The 12144-nt window shown below is 28.5% G+C and overlaps 1 protein-coding gene across 1 annotated transcript in view; it reads left to right on the forward strand.

Annotated features, from left to right (window-relative positions):
- LOC106679913 (very low-density lipoprotein receptor) overlaps nucleotides 1–12144 on the forward strand; it is a gene marked incomplete in the record, with an annotated part of 66885 nt that overhangs the window by 25436 nt on the left and 29305 nt on the right. The window contains 1 exon segment of the mRNA XM_067051509.1: nucleotides 1555–1778. Coding sequence (XP_066907610.1) covers nucleotides 1555–1778 — 224 coding nt within the window.

Consider the following 12144-nt stretch of genomic DNA (forward strand, 5'->3'; position numbering starts at 1 on the left):
GAACATTCCACATATTTACTTATTGTATTTATAATTTTGTACAGATGTAAATTACATTAAATAAATAATTTAAAAATATATATATATATTTATACCACTCTACATTAGTGCGTTATTCTACAAACCATCATAGTGAATAGGAAGCTTGATTTTGATTTTTATCACAAAATTAAATTGATTATAAGTATAATATATTTTTCTTTTTGATTTTTATAGAGAACCTGCATCAATAGTTTTATTTTTACCTCATGAAACTGTGTTTTGAAATTATAATGAATGGAATGTATCTTTGAAGAGAAATGTAAAAAGGAAGTTAATTTTTAAATTATGCATAATTAGTTTGGTTCTGATTCTATTTATTTCATTATGTTTCATATTTGTTTTGTTTATGGCTATTTTTTTTATTTCTAGCATTCTCCGAAGTTTACTTTTATATCTTAAAAATATATCCGATCCCCTTTTATCTTAGGCAGTTATTCATTTAGGGATAATGCAGGTTTAGAAGCTTAGCATTGCTTATTCCTGCATTCTTTGACATCACTAGTTATTGTAGTATATAGCTGTAAGCACTGCATAAAATTTTAAACATAAGATTGTTATGTTTTTATTTAATATTCAATAAGATAAAATTTTTCAAAAATTCCAGCTTAGAAAGTCATTCTAAGAACTACCCCATTATTTAATCTTAACCGTAAGAATTATAAATAATTTTGCTGTCGACTTTATACATATGATTCTCTTTAGAAAGCTACTTTGATTAATTTTATTCCGTACTTGCACTATTTCTCATCATTAGCTATTGTTATAATAAACCCACTCCTTTCCTTATTCTTGTTTCTTATTATAGCTAATCAGAATGCCTTCATTTATTCATTGGCTGTTTTTATATAATAGGATGAAAAAAGTCTCAGAAAAGCCAATGTTATACAATAAAAAAATTTCAATAAAAGTGTGAGCTGTAAGTGTCACCTTTTTAAAAGCATTTCAGTAATTGAATATGATATGGTAATTAGTTCATTATATAATCTACATGGTTATTGTTTAAAAGTTATAAAAGGAGAATAATACATATAGATTAAATTATAACTCAAAGTTGACTGTTAATAAGTATGGAAGTATAAACTTTGTTTTTATAACTTTTTTTTTTTACCTTCCTGCTCTTTTGAAGAAAAACAAGATAGTGGAGGGTTGATTAAAATTATTAATAACTTTCATCATGTTATGATGCAATATTATAATGTTTTGTTTTATTTTCCACATTCTGGATAAAGGAACATGAGATTGTAGTAGCAAGTGAAGCGATTTTATCAAATAAATTACTTTTTTGGTATTTGAATTAAAATTATTATATTCTTGGAAGATTGCTGATTGACTGTGTATAGCAATGAATGGAATATGGTCCGGGTGCAGTCAAATAAAACTTAAATAGTAATAACTATTTTAATTGAGCCAACAATGAGTTTTATTTAACCGCACCCGGATCATATTCCATTCATTATTATATTATTTTTCACTCTATTTTTATAACTTATGATTTTTTTCATTTACCTTTAGATGAAACTTGTCGTTCTGATGAATTCACTTGTAACAATGGAAAGTGCATTCAACAAATTTGGGTTTGTGATATGGATGATGATTGTGGTGATCAGTCTGATGAAAGCAAGTGCCCTGAAAAATCATGTCCAAAATCTGACTTCCAATGTCATGATAAATCCTGTATAACTGCAAAATGGAGGTGTGATGGAGATTTTGACTGCCCCGATAGGTCCGATGAAAAGGTATTTTTCATTTAAATTACTTAATCAAATATTTTTGATTAGTTGTACAAATCATACAGGAAGTTTGTGCTTACAATACATGATGATGTTTTAAAATTTATTTTTTAATGTTTTAAAAGGATGAGAAAAATACTTGGTAATTTATATTCATATAATTTAACATTGGCTGCAATATTTATACATTTATTTGTTAGAATTCCTCACAACGATTGTATCAGTAAAATTATAAAACAATTTTACCTTGTCAATTTTTAAAATGAATACTATGAAACAATATAATACAACTAGAAATGATTATATAAAAGTAAATTTTGAAAAATAAAAAAGATTAATTGTTTATAAAAAGTATATTTCCCCTCCCCCCCAAAAAAATTTAATAATAATTTCTTTCACTGGCTGCAAATTAAGGACCTTGTGGAGTAGTTACTTATTTTTCACGAGCTATCATATGTTTTAGTTATCATATCAAACCATTCATAAAAAGGGTAGTGTTAATTTTTGTTTTTGTGTTTATTTCTAATTGTATATATGTTTTCAATTAAATATAATAAAATTAACATTACCCAAGACCATTTACAAATGGTTTGATGTAAGGTCTAAAATTAGACTATTATTGAATATATATATATATTTTGTAATATCCTCTTTTTGAGTAAATTGTATATTTTTTTTGTATTAAGGGTTTTTTATGTTTTTGTTCATTTTCATAAGTTCATGTTGAGCAGACTCAAACACTTTAAACTTTATTTAACTTCCCATCATAATTGTTGTTACATTGAATTTCAGAAAAGATAAAAGTCAAGAATAAGTGTTAAAGAATAATGTTCATAAAGAAAATCACATGCAAAAACTCAAAACTGTTGTGCTACAATCGATGTTTACCTTGAACATCGAGAGAAAGATCACAGTTGGTGTAATACATTTGTTGCTTAGGCACAGGCGGGGAATGATGTTTCCTGGATAAGGAGGTCCTCATCATCTTTTGTCTACCTCAAGGGTGGACATCTTGAAAAAGAAGACATCAAGGAGTCACTCATGAAGAATAAGGGACTCTTGTTTTGGAATTACCTGGTGAGAGGACGTCAGTCTCCTATAAGCAGAGGTGACTGGAAGCCACCATTATTATTGACCATTAGAGCATTTTGGGAAAGAAGACTAAGCCATTGTTGACTGTTAGACAGAGCATTATTTGGAAAAGAAGACATCAAGAGTCATCAACCGTTAAAAGAAGAGTATAAATTGGTTAGTTGTGTTCTACCTAAATTTAAATAAATTGTAAAAGTAGATATTAATTTTATTAAGTGTTATTAAAAATAAGTGTTCTGATTGCCTGGAAATCCACCCTGAGATTTATTTAATATTTAATCTTTTCATTTGAGCTTATCATCTTCAAATTCAAATCTATACTTTAGATATGAGAATAAGTAAAAACTACAGTGTAGGACTCCAATGGGAGTCTTGGGCTGACGTAAGAAAAGAAAAAAGTAAAAACTATATAAAATTCTTTTTATTTTAATTTTAAATTATTACAAAATATATATATATATAATGAGGAGTAGATTTCTAAAAAAAATATGTATTTAGACCTGATTTTCAGGGCTATACATATAAATTTAAGACTGACTTGATAAAATTCATAAAACAAATTGACTTTGACTAGCTGACTAATTATAGAAGGACAATCTAAAACCTCATGTTTGTGTTTGGTAAATTTCTTTTTTTTTTATCTTTTTTCTTTGCTGACCACACCCCAACCATCTTCTCCAATTAAATAATCTTTTGTTTATATGTGTTTTTTCTGCTGACTTCACCCCCTGACCATTTTCTTCTCTCATAATTACAATTACTGACAGATAAATTTATTTTTGTAAAAATAAAATTAGTTGCATATGTGTGTACAAACTTAAATGAAGGGCATGTTAATGTGGTAACTCTACTTAAGGATTATTTATTTTACATTTTATATACATCAGACCAACCTATATGACTATGATTTTTTTTTTTATATTATTAAATAATTACACAGGTTGTATAGCATTATACTAAGAAAAAGAGAAGAAATTGATATGAAAATTTTAAAACCAGCATTTAATTAGGATTTAAAAATAAAAAACTTCAATAAATATTACATGTATAAACAAATTAAATATATTTGTGATAAACATCTTTAATAATGTTCTTCATTTTACAAATGAGTGTTTATAATATTAATCAAATCAGTACATCATGTTGAAAAAGGACCCAATTTGATTTTCAGGACATTAAAATTTTATATATAGTAAAGAAAAAATTCAGAGGAATATTATTAGGACCAACAACTATCACTGAAAATCTTTAAAATGCAATAATTATACAAATAATAAGCCATAATAACATCCTTTATGCCTACCTGCTAAAAAAGCTAAAATAAATAAAATATTGTGTTCTTTTTTTCCAAACTAAAACAGTTCAAAAGAAATCCCCATAGTATGCACCTAAACAGAATTCTATCTCATTTTAAATTGAATTAATGTATGCATAAGTGATGTTTCAACAAATAATAATTTTAAAAAATGTTTTTCGAATTTGGTAACACATTAATTTAAAATTGATTTTACCTAATTTAATAAAGTGAACAAATTACTGAATCCAATTTGCCTAATTAACTCAAAAAATGAATTGTGATTTATAAATAAAAATTATATTTTGAAGTGTTTTTAATTAATAACAATTTATGAAGTCTATAAGAAGTCGTAACTATTGTCCTAATTATGTCAAAAAAGAAAATAATAACAATTTACAATTTTAACAATGCTAGCCTGAGTGGTCTGTAGAGAACATTTAAAAAACTAAAATGATCAGCAATTTAAAATTAATTTGAAAATGTCCAAAACATTACAAAAAAAAAAAAAGGTTCTATGACTTCTTAATCTAATTTGAATTATAAAATAATTAAATAAATAGATTATCGACAAAAATTTCACATTGAGCATTATTTCTATGTAAGGAGTTATTGTAATTGCCTTACATTTCATTGTAGCAGCAGGGAGTGCTATCGTTGTTTGTGCTTGTGTGGGCCTTTTAGTATAATTAATAACAAAAATAATGTCTGTTGAAAAAATGTATTATTGTAATAAATTGTGTATTCACAGTTATGTTTGCTATGATAGCAGTAATATGAATAAAGTTTTATAATAATGAAAAAAAACTCTTTAAAAAAAAATGACTCAAATATCTTATGGGTATTGACACACAAACTTATGCTTAAAAACATATAACGTATAAAATAATGAAATGTTAAATTATATTTTATATATGCATTTTTTAAATTTCTTTCATAGGCAATATTATCATTATTAGAAGTATCTGGGAAAACATGATTACATGTTTTACCTCAGTAAAAATGACTAATGTTTCCTCTTTTTAGATACAAAGACCAATTATAATTATTTTATGATTCATGACACAGGATATTCGTAAATATCGAGTTGGTGTTAAGGTATTTTTATTTTAAAATGAAACAATGAGTTTATGTTTTAGAAAAACAAAGCTGTCTAGCTGAACATTTTGAATGTGAGCCTGGGAAGTGTATCCCAAAAACATGGCAATGTGATAAACAACCTGATTGTGCCAATGGAGAAGATGAAAAACATTGTAGTAAGTACATATTTTGTTACTGTTATAGAGGCAAAGGTTTGTGACCCAGAAGAATTTACTTGCCGTGGTAGTCCTGGAGAATGTGTCCCACTAACATGGATGTGTGATGACAACCCTGACTGTAAAGATGGATCTGATGAAAAAGCTTGTAGTAAGATTTTTGTAGCTACTAATATGTATAATTAAAAAAAATATTCTCCTTAAAAAATAATAAGTGCTAATTATGATTGATCACAAGCACAATTTACTTATTTGCATTCACTGCATCAGTTTTTTTGTTTAGAACTTAGTAAATATGAATGGATGACTTTTTTTTTTTTTAATTTCAATTATTCACTGCACTAGTGTTTTGAAATTCTTAGTTTTTAGAGCATAAATTATTTTGAAAAAAAAAAATAAAAGTTTCTTCAATTATTCACTCTATCAAAAAGGTCTTGTTTATGCTTTTGTGACAAAGGAGATAAATAGACAATATATTTGTCTTTAGTGTTACAAAAACTATATTTTCTTCAAATCCTCTTAAAATATATCATTCAGAATTAAAAACAGAAAATTCATTAAATCTTCTTGTTATCATATTTTATCTATGATGATTTCAAGTAAAAATAGACTATACTTGTACAGTCTATAAATTATAATTATTTATATATAAGCTTATTCTATTTGTAATAAGATAGGTTAGGGTAATGAATTCTAATTTTTTTTCTTGATTTTTATCTATATTTTAATTTCTTTTTCATTTAAATATATTTGATCCTCTTCAGGACTAGAAAAGCAACCAATTATAATTACTTCTATGAACAATTAAGAATTAAAGAACTATTTAGAATTCATTAACCAAACCTACTTGATTATAGAAGAATAAGAATGAAATTCAAAGTTTTGGTTGATGCAGTCAATAACATAAAAAAAGTTTTTTTTGTTTGTTGTTTTATAAAAAAACACTTTCAATTTAATGAAATTTCTTTTTTAAAATTATCTCCACATGGTACAACGTTTCGGGACCACTGTTATCCATGTGGTGATAATTTTAATAAAGAAATTTCATTAAATTGGAAGTCATTAACCTCAAAAGAAAAAAATTTTAAGAATTGATTCACCAAACTTCCTATAGAGATAATCCAGATAAAAAAAAAGTTATTTTGAATGTACATTTTTCTTCTACATTCCACTTTTGAGATATTTTTTTACTTTAACAACTATATAATTTGAAATTCAACTTAAGTAAAAAGAAATGCTTTTATAATGCTATGACAACTTCATTGTCAAATCTGCAATGAAATTGTACCTTCATCCAATTAATTAAAATATATTAGCATGCATATGTTTGCATATGTTTATTAAAATGAAATTTATTATTTTTTTACCAAGGAGAATATACCAATTTCCCAAAAATAACATTTTAGCTATGGTGTTTCGTACTAACCTAAATAAGCTATATTCATATGTCTTTCATTCAAAATTGTTTTGTCATTTTAAATATATACTAAATGAACTTGACTGTTTTTGGGTAGTATTATTAGCATTGTGATTAATATGCTTTCATTGATCATACCTTCTTATATTTTTACTGGATACTTTCTGCTAAAATATAAAAGATATGATAGCAAATAAGCTTTTGTTATTTTAAAAATTATTTTCTTTTTACACATTTTCAAACATAAGCATTGTTCATTTAGTTTCTTATATTTTTCATGTTTGAAAATATGATAAAAGAAAATGAAAAATAATGTTGGAATGTTTTGATAATATTAGAATAAAGCTTTGAAGATGGTAAGAGAAATCTAAAACATTTTTTAAATAAAAATTTTCAAAAATAATGGCAGAGGAATATTCTCAGTATTTTAACTTGATCAGTTACTGACTTTATTTGTGTTGGTTTGTTTTTGTATTGAATGATCAATTTTTCTTTTAATGATCTAACACTCAGTAAATTTCTTACTGATGGATAATCCAGTCATGTTCTATTGTAACAAATTGCTCTGAATTTGTTTCTGACATGTTCTAATCTGAATCTACTTTACTCGGTTATTTACTCCTCATTTACTTATATTGTGTTTAAAAATGGTGATGGTGTTCTCTTATGATCTTTTCATTATTATATAGTGATTCTGATGGTGTAGTAAAAAATGAAAAATGTTTTACTGTTTATTATCACGAGTGCCAACCGGCTATACTATAATAGAAGTACTATTAGGACATATTGTTTATTTACTTGCTCAATTCTTTTAATATTTCTGTCTTAAGAAAAATTCTTATTCTATTTACCAGTATAAAGATAAATGCAGTGGACATCCATAAAAGATAGAATATAAAAGTGAAAGTAGTATAAAATAAATCAGGCATAAAATATATCTTGCCAAACTAAATATAATACATGAATCAAAATTAAAAACAAATAGAAGTTAAATGAAATTGAAAAATATTACAAACATAAATAATACTTTTTATATGTAATTGTAAGAGGTAGTATGGGGAGAGGAGAGTTGGATAATAATAGGAAACAGAAAGTAGGCATCATATAAAATTTTATTAAAAAAGAAAGAAAAGAGCTATTTATTAAATAAATCAAATTGTATCCCTGTATAGTCTCAATACTTTTTATTACATCAATAGTCCAACGTTTTGGCCAATTCGGCCATCCTCAAGATAGCCGGACAATCTTCAAATATAAATTCTCACCTCACATCAAAATTTAAAATTGTTTTGCAGGCTATTCTGCCCAGGTCATTAATTATAAGTCAAACACACCCTATTTTTTAAAAAAACTTTTAATTTTCAATTAATCCACACTATCGATATCAATATGATATTTTATATTAATAATTATAATAATTTTAAATTTTGATGTGAGGTGAGAATTTACATTTGAAGATTGTCCTTTAGGATGGCCAAATTGGCTGAAACATTTGACTATTGATGTAATAAAAAGTGTTGAGACTATACAAGGATACAATTTGATTTATTTAATAAATAAATACCAGTCTCAAGAAATTGACAAAATTATATGAAAAGAGCTATGTTAAAATATATTTATTTTGAAACTATCATTTACATTCATCTTGAACCTATTTCTGTAAATTACAAATTCGATAAATTATATATCCCTTGCATATTCTTAGTTTTTGTATTTATTAAAAAATATTTAGGGTAAGTGTACAATTAATAGACAATAAATGAGGAAAAAAGTGAAGAAGAAATTCATAACTGGAACCAAAAGAAGGAATGTGATAAGATTTCCGACGAAATCTCTTATTGAAGTTACTAATGTTAAAGTTTATTTGAGGCAGTTTGTTGAGTTATGTGTCTGAACCCTATTGAGCTAGAGGAACTCCTTTATTAGATTAGTAGATTTCTTCGTACTTAATGTTATTATTTCACAATATTTTAATATTTTTTATTTAATTGATTTTGGAGGTTCAATAGATAAAAAAGGTAAATTTACTTATCATTTTAAGCAAACTAACAGTTAGTAGGGTTATCTACTTCTAGTTAGAAATTTGCATGATTCATTAGTAGTAGACACTAATGTCGCATTCACGATCATCGTACGCTTCTGGTATAGTCTATAGGATACACTGATTAAATGTATAAAAGATGTATTGGACAACCCTCTTGTATCAGAAAAACTATGATTATCACTTGAGTGGGCTGAAGAGATAGACACTGCTTATGTTTCCAAAGTTGGGTCCCTTGAGAGAGATTTCATAATTGTTTATATCTCAAGAAAAAAAAAATAAAGAAATGTGAGTGTCAAGGTTTGGAAGCTATTAGTGAGATAGGTAACAGATTAAAATAAATTTAATATTATGCTGCCATTATGCTGAAAGTGTAAAATCAAGAAAAATTATTTTCAAACAATCATCACTTTTAACAATTGGAAAATAAGCCAAGAGTGCAGTTCTCATGTTATTTATTGTTAGATGATTGAATTTTATTTATTTATTTTTTATCGGTTTGAATATATTGAATGTCTAGTCATTATTAAAGGAGTATTGTATAATCAGATATCAAGCTTTTTTTTTCCATTGGCTCTACAGACCTTGTAGATCTTTGGCCGCTCAGACTAGCCTTTTCCAGGCCTGCCTATGCCTTGGGTTACTGTTTTCCTGTTTGCTGCATGTAGCTCTTTAGCATTTTTGTTGATTCTGTCTATCTATCTGGTTTTTGGCCTCCCACATGGTCTCTTACCTATTATACTGGCATTCATTGTTAAGTAGAGGCATCCTGATGGATTGCTTTGAGCCACATGTCCTGCCCATCTTAACCTCCTTGCCTTCATATCATGATATAGATATTGACTGATCAGTCTTTGCAAGCAGTTCACTGTTAGTTATCCTACTCCATGTGTTAAGGCTCTGATCCCAGATCGCTTCTGTGATTGTACAGAGTACTGTCCGTTCAAATTTCTTGGTTCTGCTTTTTAGGGTACCTGTCAGTGTCAAGGTCTCGCAGATGTTTATTAGAGCTGGCTTTATCATGGCATTGTATACCCTTAGTTTCAGATTTTTTGAAATTTTTCAGGATTTCAGTATTCTTGACAGAGAGAAGAAGGCTTTGTTCGAGCTTATTATATGCTGGTCTATCTCAGTCCATTGATCATTCGTTGATGTTATTGTGGAGCACAGGTATTTGAAACTGTCTACTTTCAGAAATGATTAGCCATCCACACAGACCATGTTGTTAAGATGGATGGGGTGACGGTAGCAGCGTGGTAACGCGCCTTTCTGCCAACCTATAGGTTGCGAGCTCGAGTTCCCGGCCCTATCCAGGATTTTTTCAAGCTTATAACTATACAATACTCACTCACAGCCTCCCCCCCAAGCATTTGTGAGGCCCATCAGCCAATGGGTGGCACTCATAAAAATAGGTGTGGGAGTGACGGACCCACCCTATGAAAACCACGTCAAGAAACACACGATTTCCTACGTACATCACGCGAGGCCTAGGGCCTCCATGGTATGCCACACCAATAAACAAACAAACTTTCAGAAATGATTTGTCTTCCACACAGACCATGTTCTTAAGATGGATGTTTTTGATTATAATCATATATTTGATTTTATATTCATTTACTTGCATGCAGATTTCCTCTGCTTCTCTTAATAGAGTCCTTGTGAGTCTTTCCATGTCATCTTGGTTGCTTCCTAGGACCGCAATGTCATCAACGTACTCCAGAACTTAATGTTTCATTCCAAGATGTCAAGCATTACCACTACTTTTATTCAAAGTCTAAAAAAAAAAGACAGCTTAATTAAGACCGAAATTACCAAAATGTTATTGTGTTATTCAATTCCCAATCAGAGCCATTTAATTAACCCAGTTCCCATTTTTGGCCTTTATAATTTAGTTTAAATCATTTTAAAAACAATTACTTTATCAAAAAAACTTATTTTCCTTTATTGGTAGTTAAGTAGAATTATAAATAAAGTTCTTATTTGTATTATAGGCTTGTAATTAATCCATTTTGGGGATTTTAGTATGTGCTGTTGGGGGTTAAAACTATTTTCTGTTTTAAAAATCGAACTCACATTTCTTTGTTTTTAAATTCCCCTTGTTTTAACTAAACTTTAAATGGAGATACGGTCTTAAAACTGTTCTACTGATGTACCCTGTATATTTTTTTATTGTGTTTCCTTTTACTGCTTCCCAAACTTCATCTCCTAGATTATATATTTTTAATTTTCAATTATTATATTTACACTATGTATAAAGTCTGGCATCCAGGTCTGCTCTATAAACTTTGTCAATTCCTTCCCCCTAAATATTTCCTTTTAATCCGCTCCTGCCTCTCTGATAGAACCTTTAAAGTAAATCATAACCTAGCCTACTCATCACTCTTTTCTCAATCCGCCAGTGTTTCTCAAGGTAGTATCTTAGGTCCCATTCTTTATACGCTTTATACAGCTGATATCCCAACCCACCCTAACACAGTCCTGACAACATACGCTGATGACACATGTATACTGTCTGTAAACAACGACCCTACTAATGCATCACAAATACTATAGACACAGATAATATCCATTAAAGAATGGTGTCAAAACTGGAGAATCAAAATAAATCCTGACAAATCCCATCAGATCACCTTTACTCTCCGTCGTAAACCTCTACCCTCCTGTCATACAGTATCCTTTCTAAATACTTCACTAATGCCTGTTGAACAGATTCGATACTCAGGACTCCATCTTAACTAGAGACTTACTTGGAATCCACATACAAGACTTAAACGACAAAAAACTGCTCATAGATTTCAATTGCTACAACACCTACTTGACTAACGCTCTAAACTTCCCATTCAGTACAAAAAATTATTATATACTATGATAATCAGACCAATTTGGACATACGGAATTAAGCTCAGGGCCTCTACCAAACCATCAAATTCCTCCCGCATCCAATCCTTACAATCCAAAATCCTACGTAAAATCCTTGATGCTCCTTATTACATTACAAATAAACTCATCCACAAAGACCTTAACATCCCAGTCGTTGCAGATTTGGCCCAAAACAGCTATGCGCCTTTTCATTCCAAACTCCTTACCCATCCTAACCCATTAGTTCTTAATCTTTCATCCTTAAAAATCCCCGATAATCCTCCGAGGCCTCTGAAATGAAGATGACCACGGGACCTTCTAATTTAAATTAATGCTTAAAGTATCACCAATGGGTGGTTCTTTCCCAAGATTTTCAAGTGTAAATAGAACATTCCACATATTTACTTATTGTA

Source organism: Halyomorpha halys, unplaced genomic scaffold, assembly GCF_000696795.3.
Source record: "Halyomorpha halys isolate HHAL.00 unplaced genomic scaffold, Hhal_1.1 Scaffold231.1, whole genome shotgun sequence".
Lineage (NCBI taxonomy): Eukaryota > Metazoa > Arthropoda > Insecta > Hemiptera > Pentatomidae > Halyomorpha > Halyomorpha halys.